The sequence below is a fragment of the Anas platyrhynchos genome, chromosome 7 (assembly GCF_047663525.1).
Source record: "Anas platyrhynchos isolate ZD024472 breed Pekin duck chromosome 7, IASCAAS_PekinDuck_T2T, whole genome shotgun sequence".
Classification (NCBI taxonomy): Eukaryota; Metazoa; Chordata; class Aves; order Anseriformes; family Anatidae; genus Anas; species Anas platyrhynchos.
The window spans coordinates 36260210-36282679 of record NC_092593.1 but is presented as its reverse complement, the minus strand read 5'-3'; the positions used below and the strand labels follow the sequence as shown (position 1 = coordinate 36282679).

Sequence of the window (22470 nt, the reverse complement as noted above, 5' to 3'; positions counted from 1 at the left end):
CCGGGGGCGCGCGGGCGGGGGCGGGGGCGCGCGCGGCGCTTTCGGTTTCGCCTGCCGGGCTCCGGCCGCCTTTCCGCGAAGTCACGTGGGGGCGGCGCCGGGCCGCGCATGCGCACTGCGCCCCCCCGCCTGCCCCGCTCCTTCCCATCCGCGTGGAAGGACGGGGGGGAGTGGGCGGGGCCTCAGGGCTCCGGCGCGCGCTCCCATTGGCCGGCGCGGCGGGGGCCGGGCTCCCATTGGCCCCGCCGCGAGCCCCCATGGCCGCGGCCCGGCGGCTATTTGTGGGCGCGGGCGGCGGGCGCGAGCGGAGCCGCGGGGCTGCCTCGTCCGACGGGTAAGTGCGCGCCGCCAACGGTCACTAACGGTCGCTAACGGCCCTCGCGCCTCCCTCCCCTCAGCGGGCGGCCCCAGGTGCTGCCTGCCGGGCAAAGTCCTGCCCCTCCCCTCGCTGCCCCAGGGGCGCAGGGGAACAAAGTGCCGGTTTTTTAAGGAAAGGTGACTCCACTCAGAGCTGTTTTTCGTTAAATAGTGCACTGAGAGCCTTAATTCACCATTCTGTCTCGATTGTTTTAATTAAAACAAAGCCAATGTGCAATATCACCATGCAGCCGCCCAACAAAGCACGCTTCTCTCGGCTGGAAGCGCTCCTCCTCCCTGCACCTTCGTTTTTAACCAAAAGCTGAGTTCCCACTCTGCTATTAATCACTCACACTGATTATTATTTTTTGTTATTTTTTTTTTCTCCCTTCCCCAGAATGACTCAGTGGTACCAGCTCCAGCAGCTTGACTCCAAGTTCTTGGAGCAAGTCCACCAGCTGTACGATGACAGCTTCCCCATGGAGATCAGGCAGTACCTGGCACAGTGGCTGGAGAACCAGGACTGGTAAGCACCCAAAACGACCTCTGGGTTACGTGACAAGAACAGGTCTCGTATTTTGCTGCTGCCTCTAACTCTGCGTGTGCTGGGAAGCGAGCTGCCAGGGAAACCTTTGCTGGTAGGACACTTCAGTAGCTGTGTGGCTGAGGGACCCAAAGAGGGGCAGGAACCCAGCCTATTTAGGGTAACGTGTACCATCTCATAATCCCTTTTAGTCCCTAACAAAAGTAGTTGTTTTAAGACAGATCAGGTTTTTTGGCATCTCACGCTCTCACTAGTCAGTGCTTTGTACTTTTTCCAAAGCTTCTGCAGAGTGTGTTTCTAGAACTGTAGAACAATGTGCACGTGTCTCAGGGTCACCTTCAGCTTCCTGAAATGCATGGAACAGGTAAATGAAGCCGCACAGAGTGTGGCAACAGTAGCCCTGAGGAAAGGGAACGCTTCTCTGTCAAGGAAAGTGAAATAGAAGGTGAGAGAGTAACAGTGGCTTATGTTTGAAGGTAATTCTTACTGCTTGCGTATATCCCAACTGGAGCTGGGGGTTAATAGTGAAGTACTCCTGCACCCATTTCTTGAACGCCGCTTGGAAGTACTGAAGTACTTAACACAAGCATGCCTTGAATCATTCCAGGGAACATGCGGCCAACAACGTCTCTTTTGCTACGGTGCTGTTCCATGACCTGCTGTCACAGCTCGACGATCAGTTCAGTCGATTTTTGATAGAAAACAACTTTCTGCTGCAGCACAACATAAGGAAAAGCAAGCGTAACCTTCAGGTATGCCTGGGACATGTGCCTGTGTATTTGCTTGAGTGGCTTCAGTACTGCGATTGGATGTCTCTAAGCAGACTACCCTGCCAGGAGGGATTTTTCACAAAGTGTTTGAGAACCCTGAATTTAAGTATTCAGAACTCAAACATTCCTACTCTCTGTTTTAGATTGGCTATGGTTAGAAAGTTAGTTTCAGTAAGAGTACGGTTGCAGTTCGAGAGTTGTTGAAACAGAAAGTAGAGTCAGTAAGGTGTTGGCTACATCTTTTTGGAGCACCTGCATGGATGCCATTCACTTACCCCATGCTTTCCCCAGTTAGTTTCTTTCATGTCCTAACAAGACAAAAGAAGATGCAGAAGAAACACAGCGGAAGAAATGCTTGCCATAGAGCTACAGAATCACAACAAATAGCAGGGGACCTGCCGTTAGGCAACAATTCTGTGCATGTATCATATCGGCAAAGAAATGGACCGAGTGATTGGTAGCGGGGGCACTGCAGAACATATTCTTTGACTTAATTAGTTTCCTTAGCCAGTCAGCCCGTCCTCCCTGCAGGGCTCTGCGCCAGAGGATCTTCCACAGTTGCCTCCTCCACATCCGATTTCCCACACACTTAGCTTATCCTCACTGCAGGTCGGTGCCCAGGGGAGTGTTTTCTGAAGACAGGACCAGCCTCTCAGCCAAGAGGGCTGGCACAACTCAGCAGCTCTTAAGGCAGTACTCAGCCTAGAGCATGTTTCAGCTTGGTACCTGCGTCAAGCAGAAAGACTGAATTTGCGTCCAGCCCTGTCTGTGTTCCTGAGAGGCAGCAAACCTCTCCCCTTTACATCCTCAAGCAAGAGCTGCCCCCACCAAGCCAGAACAGCCCCATCTCTAAGGAATGGAAGGGTGGCTCCCAAGAGAAGAGAAGCTGTCTCTAGGACTACAGTGTATTTTCTGCCTTCTTCCAGTAATGGCACAAAACAATGGAGAAGGGCTGGAGACAAGTCCCACGGTCTCTTTGTAAGCCAACAGAGAAATAACAGGCAGAGAAAACGCTTCTCTTAGATGGTTGCAGCAGTTGCACTCCATGTAGTCTTGGAGCAAACAATGACCAGTGCCTCAAGGCTTCAATTCACAACTTTTTTGCCAATTGGTTTAAAGAAAAGACGAGAGATTACATTTCTGAACTTTAACAATAGCCTGTCTCTAATGGCAGGATAACTTCCAAGAAGACCCAATACACATGGCAATGATCATCTACAACTGTTTGAAAGAAGAAAGGAAAATATTGAACAGTGCCCAGTTATCTAATCAGGTAAGTTAGTCTTGGGATGTCTGTCTACTGCAGTCCTATCTGCCCTTTCCTATTATTTGGGACAGAGAGAGGAAAAAGACAAAGAGCAAACAGGCTGTTTCTGCTTTGCCTTGCAACATGACTTTTAAAGATGGAAGAGTAAACACTGGCACGTAATGGTTAGTTTGAGCTGTATGAAGTATTCAGAGGAGAAAGGGCCAGAAAGTAATTCTGATTCCTTTGGTAATGTAAAAGGTAAATTATTTTTAATTCCTCTGTAGTATGACCTGATGTGCTTATCTTTTTTCTTTCTTTTTTTTTTTTTTTTAAATCAAGCACTATTTCTATTTAATCAACAGTGCTTCCCTTATTTCTTCAAGATTCTAGCTTTTCTCTTCTGCATTTTACTCCCAATTTACTCTGTACTGACCAGCTGAGCTTTGGTGGTTTTCCAAGAAAGCGATGCTGCATTCTCCCTGCCCAGTTACTTTCAAGTATTGTTTTAAAAAAAGAAAAAAAATCTCATTTCCTCCTTCTGAACCATAGGTAAATCTATACACTTCTCCCTTCCTTATCAGTTCTAACAATGCATGTCACATTTTCCTTTCCAAGAACTGTATCACAAAAAAATCCTGCAGTAGGGAAAGTTGTGCAGGCAGCGTAGCTAGATGTAATCCACTTATGTAGTACTGAAGTGATGACTAACCAAGCACATGTAAGTTCCAATACTGAAATACTTGCCTTTACAACAAGCTTTCGAGAACGCTGGGACATTGGCTTTCAACAATGGGCCTAATGCAACTGTGTCCAAAATAGCTTCCCTAAAAAGCCACTCTGGCAAAGCCACTCCCAAATACCTTGTAGCTGTAGTACAGCTGTCAGTTTCTGTTCTGGCTCATGACACAAAAGCGTGAACTGCCTTTCCAGCATGCCAGCTGGTCCAAATTAGAAAAAGAAACAAATCTTCCTGTACTTACCATTGGCACTATGTAAAACACCATGCCCTACCTCTGCTTTCCAATAAGTTTAGTAAAGGTTCTCATTTTCCAAAACAAGCATAATTGTAAGCATCATAAAAAAACAAAGACATCCCCTATATTAGGGTGTGCTCAGATTGCCCTGGTGACCTGATTAAGGCTCTGATGGGGAACCTTTACCAGTTTATAGCCAAATTCTCTAGCTGACCTGCACTGGAGGAACAATACATGTCTAATACACATAGTATTAGATTGGATTTGGGGGGTTGGAGCTAGGTGATCTTCAAGGTCCCTTCCGTTACACGTGGAACAAAAATCCTGTCTTTCAAATTACTGCAACTCTTGCTGAGTGAAGTACTGCCATAAGCTTCCAGCTTTCAAAGGAGCTATACTGAGATCTAAAATGTATTTTACTGTCCTGTAGGAAAAATAAATCACATAAGAGGTTATCCCATTGGCCTGTACACCAAGCTACCTTGCTCTCCCTCTTAGCCTTTTTCTCCCCATTGCCTGAATGGATGAATCTAACATTTAAAATAGATGTGATCCAGCCTTCAGCACGGTTGTTTTCTTGGAATATATTTAGAAAAATGCATTAAAATAAGCAAAATAGGAGAATGGATTTGTGCAAAGAAAACAGTGTTTATAGCTTTTCATTGGTATAATGAAAAATGCAGCATCACCACAGAAAAAGAATTTCTTAATCCTCCCTGGTCCTTGCAAAATCACTTGAACTCTTCTATAAAACCTTGCTACAACTTATGAGAATAAGTAATGCTTTGTGAGGCTATTTGTTAACAAAAGCTGCTAACTAGCATTAACAACAACAAAAAAAAACCTCTACTCTTGGTTCACTCAGATTTGATTTCTGGTTTTGTTCTACTTGCCTCCCTCAGATGGAAGTGGGGAGCGTACAGAACACCGTGATTGGGATGCTGGACAAACAGAAGGAACTTGACACGAAAGTTAAGGCTATAAAAAACAGTGTTATAGTAAGTATAGTACGATTACAGCTGTATTTAAAGCAGTTTTAAATCGATTCACGCACATTGGAAAGCTTCCAGTGCATAAAAGATTTTTTAAAGTGACAAGTAAAAATAAGGTGATTGGCTTTAAACTCTGTCATGGGAAAATATTGAGTAATTGTGGCCACCTTCATTTACACTTCATAGGATGTGGAACAAGACATCAAGACATTAGAGGACGTGCAAGATGAATATGACTTTAAATGTAAAACCTTGCAAAACAGAGGTGAGTAATTTATCAAGAACGTGCCTTATTGCATGCAGTTCGGAAGAGTAAACCCTCCTGTCGTATGTCAGGAAGCCAAGCTACATGATATGCAGCCAAACTTACTGTTCACGTCCCTCCCTCATCAGTGCTGCCTTATGCTGAAACCTAAATTCCCCAAAATGGATTCTCGTGATGTGTTCTTAGAAGAGAGCCTTTTTGCTAATGCAGCATTCCTTTGACTTCTGTTTGCCCCTAGAAATAGCAGACACTATAGACTCTGAACACAAAGGGTTCGTTATATAGATCTTTTGGACTTAGTTTCAAAACAAACTAACAAAAGACCCTTCGGTTTCCAACACAAATTTACAGTGGATTAGCCCCTAGAAGAGGGCTGACTACTACCTTGAGCCTTAGTCTTGGTCTTTGTAGTTGGTGCACTTCCACAAGTGGATGGGAGCCTCTAACTTAAGGTCAGTGGGGCCGCTGTATGGGAGCTATCAGCATGGGCTTCTCTCAGAAGGCTATAAATATCCTCCCTTGAAGTACAAGTTAACTTTAGTTGCCAGGTTAGGTAACATGAGTGATTCATGTCAGCATGAGAAAAAAAATCAGCATCTACAGAACATAAAGAACTCCACTTAAAATAATGACATCAAAAACAAACTCCTATCAGGTACTTTGCCTTGTATTGATGCTTTAAGTGGAGAGTCCTTTCAAAAGAAAGAAAAGGAGAAAAAAATGTAGATGGCCCAGTTTTTCCTCCCTTAAACTTTACAGATATACTGCAGTTGACATTAGCCATGTGAGTCTCTTCCTCGGTGGTTTCCCTCACCCCCTGCTTACTTCTCTGTTCTCACAAGGCCTGCTGCTGTTCTTTAGCTTCAGCTTCACAGTTTGGACTTATTTTTACAGAGCATGAGCCCAATGGTGTGTCACAGGAGGAATATAAGAAAGAACAGATGAATCTCAAGAAGATGTTCTTATTACTTGACATCAAGAGAAAGGTAGTGCATTAGTTTTCTTTTCAGAAGGCAACAGCACTTGATTTTGAATGCATGTTTGTTTTCATTAGGTTGACTTATCAAATCATAGCAATTTTTTTCTGCTCTCACTTCAAGCTGGATTTTGTTCGCTCAATCCTTCATGGAAATCTAGAACATCACTAAGCAGTTATATTTCTCTTCTAGCGACCTTTCTTTATCAAACTGTTAGGTAAAGCTACAAGAACGAGAGGAATTAACGCAGTATCAATAATCACATTTTTGAGGAAAAAGCAACTAAGATATTTACAGCTATGTTTTAGTTAAGTGTGCTGCTCACTCTTATTGCAGTGCTGAAGTCTCCAGCAAGCACTGGGTCGTCCCAAATATACACTTGGGACACTGGCTCTTTGGAATACTGAATATGCATCATTTCTCCACTTAATCTAGCAAATACTGCAGCTAAAAAGAAGTAGATGTTATGGGAAACATCTTCTGCTGGTAGAAAGTATTACTCTGAGGTCCTTGCAAAGTTTTACAAGACACAGCACTAGCTAAAACAGCACTTAGATTTTTTGTATTAAAGATTTTTAATAAACAGGGTAATTTAACATTCCCTATAGGAAGTGGTGAACAAGATAATACAGCTGTTGAACACCACAGAGCACACACAGAGTGCTCTCATTAATGAGGAGCTGGTGGAGTGGAAACACAGGCAACAGACTGCATGTATTGGTGGCCCACCCAATGCCTGCCTTGACCAGCTACAGAACTGGTAAGTCTCCAGACAAGGACTGTGTTGGCCAAACACTTGAAGGATGTTATGAAGGAGCACCAGATCTGTCAAATACGCTGATTATTTATGTTACATGCTTTCATTCTGTCACAGCGTAACTACATGTCACTGATTTTTTTTTATTTATTTTATTTTTTTTTTTACACTTCACCACATTTCCAATGCAAAAGTGTTCTTTGTGTACTGTGTGCTCCTTAGAGACAGTTACCTCGCTGGTGTCTCAGCATTATTACAACACAAAAACCATGCTAAAAGTAATGACACCCTGTAATTGTAGGTTCACCATTGTTGCTGAAAGCCTGCAGCAAGTTCGGCAGCAGCTCAAAAAGCTTGAGGAACTGGAGCAGAAGCTTACTTACGACCCTGATCCCATCACAAAAAACAAACAAGTTCTGCAGGACCGAACACACAGTCTTTTCAAACAGCTTATCCAGAGGTAACGGACAAGAAGGGTCTTTTTGCAACTGTGAATGAATGGATGGAATCTTCCCTTCTGTTTGCTCAGGATTTCAGGCGCACTAACTTTGCCTTTTCTGAGGTTTTCCTATGTTTGTTACAAACATTAAGTAACCATTTTTTTGAGATTTATCCTGCTTCACCTTTCCACAGGTTTAGGCCTGTGGAAAGGGTTTGTGACCTGTCATCCTGTAAGTCAGCAGGAGCTTGCTACAACATGCATTAATTACATAGATGAAGCTCCTCGTCTGTCAATCCATTTCTTGATTTCAGCTGCAGCCCTACAAGCCACCTTGTGAATCCAGCCCCACCAAGCTGTGCCCAAGATAAATACACACTAGATTCTCCACCCTTTTGTGTCTGGATGCATCTTGTCTGTCTCCAACATAGGGAGGCCAGCCCTACCCTCTAGCATCTGTGATGCAAGTTACCGTAGTTGGTAGATGCTACGTGTAAGATCCAAGTCCCATTCTGTAGCATACAGTACGTGACAACTCATGCTGCAGATAAGAGCAGGGCCTTAGATCCAGCACGTAACCCCCTGTGCAGGGGCTGAGACTTGGGTTTCCAAAGTGCCATTCAGCGCCTCGACCACTAGCTTTCAATTGGAGGACACGGATATTGCAACAAGAAAGAGCTGCTGTAAGTTCTCATGTGCAAGTACAGTGGAGGGAAGCATCTCCCCCCTGCCTAGGACTTGCTAATAGAAACACTTTAGGGTTTGTGCCTACAAAAGGCACCTACAGACACAGTTTGGGGTGCATCTGTACAGGAATTTCCTTTGTGGTGTCAGGTAGCCCTCACTGAATCCCCAGATAGTTTATCTAGCTCTTGGGTGTGTGTTACAACACCAAGCATAAGAATTTAGCAAGCTGAAAATAGCAAGTGAAGCAACACTCGTCATTTGGATTATGTGAGTTGCATCAGTGTTTACACACAGTTTGATTTCAGGGAAGTCTGAGATAGCACTCCATCCTACCTAAGGGCTGTGTTTCCTAAATGCACGAATGGCTCACAAAGTCACTTTACACTTTAAACATTCCTAGGCCTGCTGAAACGAGCAAAAAAAAAAAAAAAAAGCCACACAGAACTCAGTATCCATTGAAACAGAATGAATTAGTGGGCAGTACTACTAGGAAATCATCATTCTTTTGAAATTTGTTTTGTATGTAGCTTCATATACCTTAAAGAAAACACTGATAAATCAAATTGCCTTTAATCTATTCTTCCCATAGCTCCTTCGTGGTAGAGAGACAGCCTTGCATGCCAACCCACCCTCAGAGGCCATTAGTCCTTAAGACAGGCGTACAGTTCACTGTGAAGCTCAGGTATGTTTTTCCCTTCCCATTCTTTTGCAGGGAGTTTTTCATTTTGTTGGCTTCCTACAGCTGGGGGGATGGCACACATTACACAGTAGCCCAAGTGCTGAGGTCAAGGGGATGAGCAAAGTGCCAAGTGGCAGGGGGATGTTAAGCTATCTAAGCTTAACTTGCATTCAGGTTTTACCCTTTACCAGGTGTGGTGACAATTGAGTGTCTGAGAAATACAAGCAGATAGTAGATCAGATACATGCAGGCTATTTTTTCCATGCAAAGTAACTCATTTGCCAATCTATTTTTACCTCTAACGCAGGAACTGGGATCGGTTCTACAGACTGCTAATTTATACTGTCAGTGCACGTTACCTTGTACAGAGGGAGCTTGGGGCCCATACATGTTCCTGAGCTGTGCTGCTCAGATACACCTGTGATAAGCAGCACTACATCAGAGCAGCTGTCTTTTGTAGTTGCAGTCATCTTTTTTTTTTTTTTTAAATCTCTTTGCAGATTGCTGGTGAAATTGCAGGAACTGAACTACAACCTGAAAGTGAAAGTTTTGTTTGATAAGTATGTTGTATTTTTCTCGTTCTTCTCTATGAGAAAGCAAAGCAGGCCTCATGTTCAGAAATCCAGAAGGCAGCCAGATTAAGTAAGTGTTGGAGTAGGCCAGGAGTAGGCTGGTTCTCCATCACAATAGGCACATCCTTCCCCTACACCCTTAGTCTAAGTCTTTCTCCCCAGTTTTGGGAGATGTTACAAAGGACAGAAGGCCTTCAGTTCTTACTGCCAGCCATGTTCACGTGTGCTGAGGAAAGCTCGCTACTGCTAGATCAGCCTGGGCACAGAACAGCGCTTGGTCAGCATGTGCACTGCTGAACCACTTTTCTCTGCTGCGGATGTTTCACTTGTGCTAGCACAGAAAGCAGAGCTGAAAGCATAGAATTGAACTCTGTCTCCAGGCACATACAGCTTCCCTGCTTTTCAGTTTGTCTTTAGAATACCCTGTGTTTTGGACAGCCCGTAGTAAGGACTCTGGCAATCCTAAAGCTGTCTTGCATTAGAGGTATAAACTTTCTCCCTTTAACATGTTTTCAACTAGTGAGATCATAGAGTAATAGATAATGGCTTCTACCTGAACTTGCACAAGCAAGCTCAGCTCTTTATAAATGACATAGTTTGGGTGAATTTAACACTTGCTTTAAGGCCATGGAAGTGTAACAGACTCTCCTAAGTCACAACAGTGGCTATAAAGGCACAAAAGGAATTCGTCTTCCTATTTGAGTCTTCAGGGTCCTTTCTTTTCACTTGAAACAGCTCTAGGTTCCAAAAACTAGCATGGAGTGGATGAAGAGAAATTCTTATTTGGAAGCAGAGGCTTTGAGAAGTGTACCAGATAAAGCAATTCAGTAAAATTGTGAGTGGTGGGAGAACTGAATTAATTGGTGCACTGATTTCTTCAACAAGTGATATGGTTTGAAAGCAGATTTATAGGAAGTGTGTCGAATTTCAGAGCAAGAGTTAAAACCTAGGCACCCATGAAAAAAAAAGTGAACCTCGGTAAAAAGATAGCTTGTGTAAGGCAATGTTTGTTTTGACTGCTTGAACCAATTGACTCTCTTGCACAACAGATTTCACAGAAGCATTTTAGCAGTTCTCAGTTGGCTATTAAAAAACAGATTTGCTGTGTCTGTGGCAGAATCTTTAGACGATTTTATCTTTTTTTTTTTTGACAGAGATGTAAGCGAGAAGAACTCAGTCAAAGGGTATGTAGCATCACAGTTTGATATACTAATGTTGGGTTCTTTCAATGGATTTCAGACCTCTAATTCTTTTTTCTTTGTGAAGGTTCAGGAAATTTAATATTCTGGGAACAAACACAAAAGTAATGAACATGGAAGAATCTACTAACGGAAGTCTAGCAGCAGAGTTCAGGCATTTGGTAGGGGATTTTTTCTTTCATTGACACATCCATTTAATTGTGTGGGCAGAGGGCGTGGTAGGAAGTAGGCAATTTGCTTTTATTATTGAAGAAGTCAGCGTTTACTTTCGTAAAAAAAAAAGGAACTGTGAACAAACATCTCTTCAAAATCTTTGGCCTGGTTCAGCTGAAATGCTTCTTGCTGACTGCCTTTCTGGCCCTATTTCAACGACAAGTATTTGCTGCCATACAGCTTATCCTGTAATGAGCATGTTGGAGGAGTAAGAGAAAGAAGCCTAGAACTCTTTTGGGCTTTTCAGGGGAGGGTCCATAGACAGAGAAGCATAGAGTAATTTAAAGGTATTTGGCATTGGAAGAGGAAAATTGTCTAAGAGGGAGCAGCTACAAGAAATTCAGTGCCTTCAAGAGACTATAAGACACCTGATTTGCAGATTACAAAGTAAATCCGATTGGTTTCATCATTACAACAGGAAAGGAAAAAATTGAAGTCTTGAACCTGATAACACAGAAGTCTCCCTTCTCTGTCCAGAACGTACACTACAGGTGTTCAGAGTTTTGTTCAATTCAGAGGTGTACTTTTGATAAACCAGTATTTTATCTGATCCTTGCTGATTTCATACTGCTTCTGTTGCTATAAGGCCTCTTATATAAAGACACAGTACCTGCTTTCACGGCTGAATGCTTTATAAAAGAGTAGTATACATTATAATGCTTTCACAACTTCGAAACAAACAGAATCAGACACTGGTGCAGCAAGTTGACATGCAGTTGAGCAGCTAGAGCACACAAGCAATTTGCATCCACTACTGCTTTCAGTTGTGAAAGAGGTAAATGAGTGACAGCTTTGTTTGTTTGTTTGCAGCAACTGAAAGAACAGAAAAACGCAGGAAGCAGAACGAATGAGGTATGCAACACTAGCCTTGTTCATAAAGCTTTTGCACAACACCAAGATGACCTTCAAACATTTTAAGACAATGCTGCACTCAGCCCCGTGAAGAAACACACAGAGACAGACTACCAGTAGAGTTCAGCTTTTCTAAGAAGTTATCTACGTAGGAGATGTCTGCAAATGACAATTACTGCCGGAATGATTCCTCTCAACTCTTTCTCATTGGCATCTAGCTTTAACAGGACTTTCCAGCAATTAGAAATCTTTGTGGCTTTTGGTAGCAGCCGCAAAGGAGAGATGCTTAGAAAGTACCCATTATAATATGCAGTTTCAGGAAGTTAGCATTATCACTTAACTGGGGGCTGTAAACCATCTCTGAAGTCCAGAGCAAGGAGTGTCCCAAAACAAGCAACTTCAGAGAAAAGGGTTTTCCCATAATAAATCCCTTCCCCTCCCCTCCAGGGATTTTCAGTCCCTGAAACGTTTTCTTATTTTTTCCTTCTTCAAAGGGTCCTCTCATCGTGACAGAAGAACTTCACTCCCTGAGTTTTGAGACACAGCTGTGCCAGCCTGGCTTAGTAATAGACCTTGAGGTATGTCTTAAATGAAAGAGATGGAATTAGCTTCCTTTGTCACTTATGGTGACAATTAAAACGGTACAAGCAGGGAATTAAGATGGAAACAGGTTTGAGGGTACTATAAAGAAGGACTTCAGCAGGGATGCAGGATAGTCTGACGTGTTTCCTTCTGTCTCCCTTTCAGACCACGTCCCTTCCCATTGTCGTGATCTCAAACGTGAGCCAGCTTCCAAGCGGATGGGCTTCTATCTTATGGTTCAACATGCTGTCTACTGACCCCAAGGTATTTGCAAAACAAAAACCCTTTCTACCTCTATGGAAACAGTTCCTGAAATTGTATTAATGTAGATTTTAAGCATCAGTTGCATGCAAGTGGCTGGTACATTTTTGCCCTGCAGATGACTGCTAACAGCTTTTGGGCATAGAAAGGGAGGCAGAATGACTTACTGACCCTACCCTACCCAGTGTTTGGAACCCACAAAGGGAATTTATTTATTGTATTCAGTATACACAGTGATAAGCCAAATAAACATGCAAAAATGCAAACCCTGGGATCTGGCAATCTGACCCACTAGGAGAAGACCTACCCAAAGCAGAGTCCCAGAAACTGCTCTTCCCAGTAAAGAGTCCCCATCAGAGTAGCAGTCCGGTTTTGAGGGTTGTCTCAAGCTGACATCCATTCTCACATCTGCATTTGTTTAGGCACTGCACCTTCATGAATTCAAGTGGCATTCCAAAGTTAATGTTTACTAACTGTACGTTGTATTTTTCCCTTCCATTCTAGAACTTGTCCTTCTTTCTGAATCCACCTTATGCAAAGTGGTCAAAACTTTCCGAAGTTCTGAGCTGGCAGTTCTCCTCTGTGACAAAGAGAGGCCTTAATGCAGATCAGTTGAGCATGCTGGGAGAGAAGCTACTTGGTATGGTCTGCTTCTACCACTTTAAGCCTTTTAGTTCCATTGAACAAGCAGATGGCCAGTTTGAATAGAAGCAAGTTCATGTTTTCTGCAATCTGTTTTAAATTTTCACTTCCTCTCAAGCCTTTTCCCCTTATACAATATCACACTGTAGCAATACAATGTTTTCTAGCTTTCCACTTCTTAGAGTTTGCAAAGGAAGGTCAGGTCATGAAAAAAATCTGCAGTTCTATCCTAGGAGTTCATGCAATAGGGCATTGCTAGCTGGAGCTACTTCTGCCTGTGGAAGGAGTTCTAAACGTACGTAGAAAACATGTATTGATATACCTGTCCCCAGCTACAGGGAACGTTTATGCTGCATACACAGAGTTGCCATACCAAAGCACAGGCACTATGAAACTATTAAGAGATGACAAATGAAACGTCTTCCAGGCCAGAATCCTTAGTAAAAGCATCGTCAGCCATGGGTTTTGTTCTCCAAACTCCTGGTCCGTTTGTCTGATAGATGGGGTACCCATCACAGCTACTGACTTTGCATGGTGGACTCCGGATAAAAATACCATTGGTTCAGTATATTCCCCTATTCCTTAGGTTTCAGAAAGCATTTATATTTCAAGGGATTTGGCTTTAGGAAGTTTAGGTATCAAGTACAACATTCCAGACTCTTTAATTCCCTTTCCCTAATTTCCCAGACATAAGATCTGACAAAAAACAATCTCCTTAATTTAAATAGGTTACCTTTAAAAATGAGTGTCCTTACAGACTTTTAGTTAGGCTGATTAATCATAATGAAGACAAAGCAACCCCTGACATTCCTATGGTCAACTTGTATTTCAGAACTTAAGAGATCTTTGTCACAGTACCGATGCTATTTAAGTCTCATCTCTGCGGCTAAAACTATTTCACCACTGAAAAAAAATATCCCCGAAGTTGAACACGATGCATTCAGGATCCTTTAATGCAAGGGGATGTAGAATCTAACAGGGTGCCAGGATACAACTCACCTACTGCTTTCGTGATGTGAACATTGATCTCTTGGTCTCTAATATTTGCAGTATCAGAAACAAGCTTCCTTAGCCCAATTTGTTTTTAAAGAAAAAAGAGAGGGAAAAGATTATTTCTGTCTTTATTGAAATTCATAGCTTGGCCTGTATTGGAAAGAATTGTGTCCTGAAGACCGTCAGGGTCCACAAAGCTACTGTAGTCATGGCATAGGATTTTCTTGGACGTTTTGATGCAATTATGAAACACTGACATTAAAACAAGGAGAGGGAGTAATTACAACAGGAATGAGAAGAGCCCGTGGCTGAGGTGGACCCAGGAGCCAGAGTTCTTAGGTTAAAAGCCGACAAGTCACCAGAGCTGAGAACAGAAAAGTTCTTAATCTCAGGGAAAAAAAAAAAAAAGTTGCAAGGTCTGTTCAACTCCTACAGAAAGCTTACAGGTTGCTGTAGAAGAGATTTTTTTTCAAAGTGCTTCCAGGAAGAGAACTAACTGGTGCATACTAGGTGTAGTACAGTGTAGAAGACCAGAATGAGTTAGTTCCCATTAGGCAAGGTTTGCCTTGCACTCTGGGGGCCACATTTGGTCAGTCTCATGCCGTGAACTTCTTCAGAGGGGGCCTCTGCAAGCTCTCTGCAGTAGCTTTCCATTTCTTTCCTTTCTTAGCTCACCACTTCAGAGCTGCAAGTTACCACTCAGAACTTGCTGCTCTAAGTCACTTCCTTTCAGCCTTTTTAAGTACCTTACGGAACATGACTGATGCCCATTTATTCTGTTCAGGGCCAACGAGTGGAGGATCTCATGATGGTCTTATTCCTTGGACAAGATTCTGCAAGGTATGAACTCAGTTTAAAAACTGAGAGGATTTTATTTATTTATTCCTGCCCAGGCCAGAACCAGATCCTGTCCTGTGTTCTTAAACCAGCATAGTTAGTTGCCCAAGAGTTAACTAGGTACATCTGTGGGTACTGTAGGTTTCTCTCTCACTGCCTCTTGCCTTAAGATTCAGCACATGACTCATTGCCAGTAGTTTCTGTTGTTCTTTAATAGGGGCACAGAAAGGAGGGGAAAATCATAAAGAGAAGAATATGGGGGTGATGGAGAAGAAAAGGGGAGAAACATGCAAGAGCAGGAAGATGATAGCACTGAGACTGAGAGCTTGCTTCCTCTCCATTTAACAAAACTCATGCTTCATTTTCCCCATTCTCCTCCCCCCCACCCTACCTCTGAATTTCAGGAAAATATAAATGACAAAAATTTCCCTTTTTGGCTGTGGATTGAGGGAATTCTGGAGCTTATTAAGAAACATCTCCTGTGTCTCTGGAATGATGGGTAAGACCTGAATGAAGTTAACAAAGGTGTGGTCATTGCCTCAAAGCTTTCACTCGGGTTAAAAATCGCATCATCAGGTTGTGAGATTGTTTGTACTGACACTTGGGATCAAATCGAGTGCAACTCACAAAGTCCTGAGGCAACCAATTTCTAGCAGTGAGGAAGTCACAGAAAGAGAAGGGCTCTGAATATTCAGTGTTTTGGTTTTTTTTTCGCCTCTTTAAGTAGAGTCTCTTCCACCATAAGCAGGTTCTTCCCACACCACAGAACAGAGCCTCTTTTGTATTTATCAGGGAAGACTAAAGTACAACAAAGTATAACACATAAAGTGATCGTCCATCTTAAAAATAAAAAAAAAAGATACCCACAAACAGTACTTGTGAGTGTCCTGTAGGTGGCAGCAGCCAGACTGTCTGCAATACCAGTGCAGAAAGGAGGCTTTACCAACGGAGTAGTAAGACCATGCAAAATTGAAAATGAGTTCCATTTATCCTCTAATACTATTTTAGCAAACCTTGAGTTCTGGTATTGCTGATTTCAGAAGTAACTTCTGCCAGAAACAGGCCCGACCACAGTGACAACTGTGCACTCTAGTTGGTTATTTAAGCTAGGCTCTGACATTATGAAATGCTGTTAACAGCTCGCGTGCTGCGGAGTATCCCACAAGTCTGCAGCCTTGCTCTTATTGCATTCAACAGACTTCAAATTATTACCTCCTACTTCCAGAGAAGTTCAGTCTAAAACTTGTTGTACTGCCAAAAACAAAATGGGTGGATGACAAGACCACAACACAACTTCACAGACTCCCCTTGCATGCACATTGCTAAGCATTAAAGCTACAAGAACACTTGCCTTTCTTCATACGTGAGGGATAGGAAGGCAGAAGACTTGTTACACAGAGTACACTTCTTACCCACAGAACATATCTGTTACATACAGCACGCTATTTAGAAGACAGAATAAGACACCTGAAGTTTCTAAACAAAATCATGCTTATTTAGTAGACTATGCAAAGAGTATTTTCCCTAGCAATACACAGAAGCACAGCTATTTCTCAAAATTTTGTTCTTATTAACAAAGTACTTTGTATTTTTTCATATTACTTCCACACAAAAAATGTGCCGAGCATAATGTATTTTTGTGGTAGAAGTCACACAAGCTTAACAAGTGATCTAGAAGACATGCACAAGGAATAAAATGCCTCACTCAAATGTATGGATGCAATCTGGTAGCTAGCAAGCTTTGTTTCATCAGCCAAAGAGGAAAAATAACTGATCCATAATACAATTTTAAAGTTAAAATTGCTATCTAGCATTTGACCATATTGCGTACACATAACTTGACTTTATCTCCACAGCCTACTTTTGATAGAAAATACACATATGTGTATATATTGTGAGCTCAGAAAAATGGTTGGAGAAGCCACCAGGCAAAAGGAGGAGTGATGAGAAGAGCAGAGGTGATTCATGGCTTCCACAGGGCAGCTCCAGCCCTGCTCGCCTCCCAGCTGTTACAGGACAAAGCTTTCTATGAGGCTCTCATAAATACTTCAGTTCTTTAAAGTGACAAAAGCTTTTTAGTTTTCCTAGCTGGACCAGCACAGCCTTTTTCTTTTTGACATTACAGCTGCATCATGGGATTCATCAGTAAAGAGAAGGAGCGCGCTCTGTTGAAGGACCAGAGTCCAGGAACGTTCTTACTGAGGTTCAGTGAGAGCAGCAGAGAGGGAGCAATCACGTTTACTTGGGTAGAAGGATCTCAAAATGGTAAGTTGGTAACAGAGAACACCTTGATCTTCAAAACACATGCTTACATCAAAACATCTAGTTTTTATGCTTGTCTCTCACGCAGAGAACCAATGCAATTCACCACCCAGACAGCTACAGGCCACAAACCACAGTAGATCCCTGCCTTACTGGGTACAGTTCATAAGCCATGCAATTGATTAAGCAGAACTATTAAAACTTCCCCGGTACTGCTTCTAACGTAGAAGTTTGTTGAGGACAAACCACCTGGGCTGTGTACAGACACACACAAACCTGTGCCTCTCTCCCTCTCTCTAGCCCTGTATCACCTTCCCCACCAGCTCTTTCTCTCCTGGGAATTGTTCACCACAGCCTCATTCAGTCCCCTGGACTATTGTTCTCTGCCCTACTTCATCTTGTATGCAACTTCTTTTCTTGAACATCTTTCTTTAACTCATTGTCTGTCTGGTTTGTTCCTTCCTTCTCTTATTCTTCCCAGATGAGCCTTGTATTTGCTTACCTCATTTTCCTTGCAGTTCTCCTTCCTCCAGGAATGGTCAGACAAACAGCTTGACACCACCACGAGCCAGGCCACTTCTCTCACCATCTTTCAAGGAAGCCTAGAGGCTCTAAAGCTGGAAGAAGATATAACCTCCCTTATCACACTGCTTAAACCAACCCCACCTGCCAGGATTCTGCAGCTGACATTTAACTTGGATAAGCCCAAGACCTGTAGCAGCTGGGGAAGCAAGTGCTGAGTGTCCTTGTATCACCTCTTTTTTCTTTCTCCTTGTTGCCTTCATACCTGAGGCATCCAAAAACTGAATTTTTGTTTTTGAAAATATAAAACAGGGTGATGGCATTTGGGGCTTTCAAGAAGGCTTTTATGCGTCTCTGTTTTTCCTAAGAGCCTCAGTGGTGTATTAGGGTCAAAGTTTCTAATAGGCAATAGAGCTTGAATGGCATCAGCTGGCAGAAGGTGGGTAAGGCAGCACAGCTTCAACGAGCACCCCTCAGAACTGGTGTGCTCAGTTTGGAAGTAAGCCTTTTGCTCACTTGACCTGCAGCTTTGGACAGTTTTAGAACAAGCTTTGAAACCACCTTTAAGAGTCATTTCTTTTCTCACCTCTAGAGCCCCAGTTCCATTCAGTAGAACCGTACACCAAGAAGGAGCTCTCTGCTGTTACTTTCCCTGATATCATTCGCAACTACAAAGTGATGGCAGCTGAGAACATTCCTGAGAACCCACTGAGATTTCTGTACCCAGATATTCCCAAAGACAATGCCTTTGGCAAATACTACTCTAGGCCTAAGGAGGGTGAGTGCTATAAACGGTTCATGTAGCATTAAGTGTGTCTGTTCGTGAGGTGGGTGGGAGCTGGGTAACTCCCGGGGCATAGAAGGGAAGGGCAGCAGTTGGATCAAACATCTTGGCAGCCTAACCCGTGTTTGAGTGCTGCTCAGACGAAGAAGCACCTGAGCTTCAGTAGGTTAAGGCACCTGTTTTTAAAGAGGAACAACACAAGTTCTGATCAGCTCAAAAAGATGTCTCTGGCCCTCTAATTCAGTTTTGTTTGCCTGTGGCGTATTTAGAGACGTGGGTTCCCACTAACAGCTGGAAGCACGAGTCATATTTGACTCTTGCACTACACTGAGACTGGCTGTGTGGATCAGTACGTGAAGCTGTAGGGGAGGTTTCATTTCCCAGTGTCAATAGGGAAAAGCAAAATCTGACTAAAAGTGAAATGAACTAACCATAGTGCTATAAAATACACAAGACCTGTGTATTATTAGGGTCACAAGCTTTATTTGGAACAAAGATGGCAATGGGAGGTAAACCTGATAAAAAAACAAGCTTTTTTTTTTTTTTTCTCTCATTAAAGCCCCAGAGCCTATGGATTTGGACGGTCCCAAGGGAAACGGCTACATCAAGACCGAGTTAATCTCTGTTTCTGAAGTGTAAGTTTGCATTGCTAGGAACTGAGCATAATTTTCCAGCTGTAGTTCACCTGTCTTCATGTTTAAGGTGCCCCTAACAAATCTTTCCTCTCTGAGGATGTGATCACGCCACATTCACGAACTGCTGTCATTGAAACAATTGACATTTTTACATTCAAAAAAAAACTGTAGGCAGTCATGCTAGCTAATAATGCCATGAAAAGCAAGTTCTTAAACACTTGTTGGGCTCATTCGACTAGAACGTAGATCACCACGTATTCCTGTTGTTCACTGAAAGCCACGCTTGCTTTGCAAAGCATGGTACATTTTGGCTAGGTCTTCTCAAGAGAGCCCATGAGTGGAACTTCTGGACTCTGAGCCAGCCACGGTAGCCCAGCTGTGCCTGACTTCTTCAGTGCAGGTTGATCCTTTATCCCTGTTGTTTTCTTCCTTTTAGCCACCCCTCCAGGCTCCAGTCTCCAGAAAATCTGCTGCCCATGTCTCCTGAAGAGTTCGATGAGGTGTCTCGGATGGTGGGTCCGGCGGAGATTGACACTGTGGTACACATCATAAACCAGCCTTTTGGGGGAAGATTTAGCTAAACTTGCATTCCTCCCCTCACTCCTCTCCTCCCCATTCAAAAATACATCAGCCAGCTGCCACAAGCTGCCACTTCCAAACGCTTCTCTTCAAATACGTGAAGGGAAACTGGGAACTGAGAGTTAAACTTGGTTGCTCTAAGTTGATGTTTCCACTTTTCGGTGGGGATAGGTGTGAAGGAACAGCAAAGCAAAGCTTCCAAAACATTTCCCCTTCCCCTTACAGGAGGGAGGAAGGAATAATAATGTTGTCGTCCATGTGGCGATGGGGGTAGGGAGGGAAGCTGGAGTAGGTACTGCTGTACCTGTAAGGTAGTGCCTGTTAACAGACCTGTATTAGCTTTTTGTTACGCTAAAGGGAAAAAAAATAAAGCTAAATTAAGGGATGACTTTCCCACCCACACCCACCCCACAGCAGTTTGAGCACCAGAGTCACACCTTAGGGTATTTGGGGAAGACCTCACTGTGCTCCACAGTCAGCAAAGGCTTTAGAGCACGGGGGCTTTTCTGAGCTTGTGTAATTGACATGTCCTTTCCTTGTTGCAGATGTGTTCAGCATATTCAACTTAAAGGTTGAGCTTTTGACTGCATCATTAACCAGCTGATTAGCTTATGCATCCTGCTCTACAGTCAATGACTTGGTGACAAGCTTCACTCCAATTCTTTGGGAAGGCCCTGGGTAATTCAAAGCATACGTTTCTCAACCCGAAGGTCCACGGTAGCAATTTTTAACTAGTGGGAATACAAACAGCAGTCTGCGTAGGCTCCGTATACGCACAATTTTGGTTTCATTAAAGTTTTCAGTTTTAATACACACAATTTTTAAGTTTCATTAAAGAACGTCCCAGTGACAGCATACTGTGCCAGGGCAAAGGAAGAGAGAAGGATAAGAATGAGGGGTCCTCACAAGAGCGAGGGGGAGAAACGTACATTTAAGTGAATTTGGTAAATGGAACATTTAAAGGAGTTGGCTGTACATGAAAGGATTTCAGAGGAAAGCTAGTTCTTTTGCAGAGACTCTCTGTTCAGAACGCTTGCACCTTCTGCTTCTGAAGAACTTTGACAGCTTTGAATCTTTTTCTGCATCACAGAAAGGGGAGAAGAGAAATGTGCTGCAGGTATGCATTCCACACTGAATCTGTATAATACTGAAGTCTGACCTAGGTTTCTTTTATAGAAGCATGGCTTACTGCTCTGCAGGAAAATGTAAGCCAAAAAAAGTTATCCACGTTCATTTTTGCTTGTTTCTTACAGCAGAATCTTCTTGGGTAGGATGTTTTGCACAATCTTTCACATAAAGAGCACTTAGAAAAACACCTTGAAGCTCTATTGGCACATACTGAGCTTGCAGCTCAACATATACAATCAAGCCTAAAGCTTGCAGATTGCAGTCAGTGGCTGGCAGCACTATCAGACAAAACAAGAACCTAGAGTAAAAAAAAATTGGTTTGTTTTTACTCACTGTGCTTAATTAACCACAGTGAGGATCCGGTCACTGGTGGCTTTTACAGTAAAACACACCAGGTGGAATGGAACTTAATTTTCTCCTGTACTATGAAACTGGGCACTTAATTGCTGAAGAGCTGGAAGACTCAACAAGCTTTGCTAAGTGAGTTTGCAATTAGGGAGAGGGCACAGGAAAGTGAAAAACTATACTGAGCAATAGCAGCAGGGTATGCTATCTTTAGTACCTAAGGCATAAAATCGTGCTTCTGTCAGAGGAGGAACAGATTTGGTTTTCAGCATGTTTGAAGATAATTAACAACTCAATTAGGATGCAAAGTTGTCTTAAGCAGTGGACTCTTGCAGGTATTAGTCCAGACTGCTAATTAGCATTGCAGCCACTCAGAAGGGCTCCAGGACACGAATGCTGGATCGCCTGTATTCAGGTAGAGGTGCTAGTGCAGCTTCTGGCCCTCCTGCTATCCCTGCCCAGTGCCTGGGAGGGCAGCAGTGACCAACGTGGCTCAGGAACTGCAGAGCTGCTTTGCAACCATCCAGCTATGCTGAATTGATCGGCTGCTTCTTAGGAAATAACCAACTAGTTCAGTTTAGTGCATTCTGCCCAGGAAGACCAACCCACCCCTGCAAAAGCTCCAGGGAAAGAAAATTGGAAGGGCCTACAGCAAGCCAAGTATGTACTTAAATGGAAAGTATTATTAAACTGTCTTACTTTTGGTACCCTAGGTTACTGAGGCTAACAGAATATCACAACTGGTGACCTAATGCTTTAGTCTTAGCATGAATAGCTGAACGTGAGCCTTCATTGTAATATAGGATCAGGTATTTTTTTCTCCGAGCTATACCTTGTACCAATGTTCTATATGCAGCAGTCTACTCGCATTATTTTTAAACTTCAGTTTTTAGCCACCAAATTTTCTTGTGAGACTTAAAACAGCCTTATTCATAACTTTGTCTTTACATGGCCAGTAGTCCCAAAGCATTTTTTTTTCCAATGGAGCATTATTTTGCCATTTTAAATAAATGGAAGTGTCCTTCTTCATGGGTTTTGGCTATTTCTATTCTAATAATGTTGTGCCTGTCAGTACTGTATGTTTCAAAATAATTGACCTACCGCTGAACTTTGTGATCTATCAAGCTGGCCCACTAGTGCATCGTTTTTCTCTGTGGCTATCAGGTGACACAGTCCCTTCTCTCATGACTCAGGCTTTTACACATCACTTTACACAGCCAGAAAAAAAATAAATAAAAGGGTGAGGTGAAGGATTGGGGAGTAGGCAAAGGAAGGCTAGAGCTCTGAGAGCATATGGCCGATCCACTTAAGAATTTCAGCATCAACAAAAAGCAAAGGAAGTGAGAGCTCTAGAAGTGTAGATTAAAACAAACA

At 43.0% G+C, this 22470-nt stretch overlaps 1 protein-coding gene across 3 annotated transcripts; it reads left to right on the top strand.

The window, feature by feature from the left end:
* Nucleotides 1-175: 175 nt before the first annotated feature.
* Nucleotides 176-22125, top strand: STAT1 (signal transducer and activator of transcription 1). Of its 3 annotated transcripts, none has more exons than XM_027460934.3 (24): nt 176-334; nt 755-883; nt 1509-1653; nt 2846-2944; nt 4797-4892; nt 5073-5151; nt 6046-6137; nt 6737-6888; nt 7187-7345; nt 8601-8693; nt 9191-9250; nt 10417-10446; nt 10529-10622; nt 11485-11526; nt 12021-12104; nt 12274-12372; nt 12874-13009; nt 14789-14844; nt 15246-15340; nt 16967-17106; nt 18218-18403; nt 18969-19044; nt 19481-19556; nt 20169-22125. In XM_027460934.3, the coding sequence occupies exons 1-24, from the start codon at nt 258-260 to the stop codon at nt 20190-20192; spliced, it is 2319 nt and encodes a 772-aa protein (XP_027316735.1). In that variant the 5' UTR covers nt 176-257; the 3' UTR covers nt 20193-22125. The 3 variants fall into 3 exon arrangements, with proteins under 3 accessions (XP_027316735.1, XP_027316734.1, XP_071896603.1); XM_027460933.3 differs by having other exon boundaries at nt 19481-19583; XM_072040502.1 differs by lacking the exon at nt 176-334 and adding an exon at nt 376-495 and having other exon boundaries at nt 19481-19583.
* Nucleotides 22126-22470: the final 345 nt, after the last annotated feature.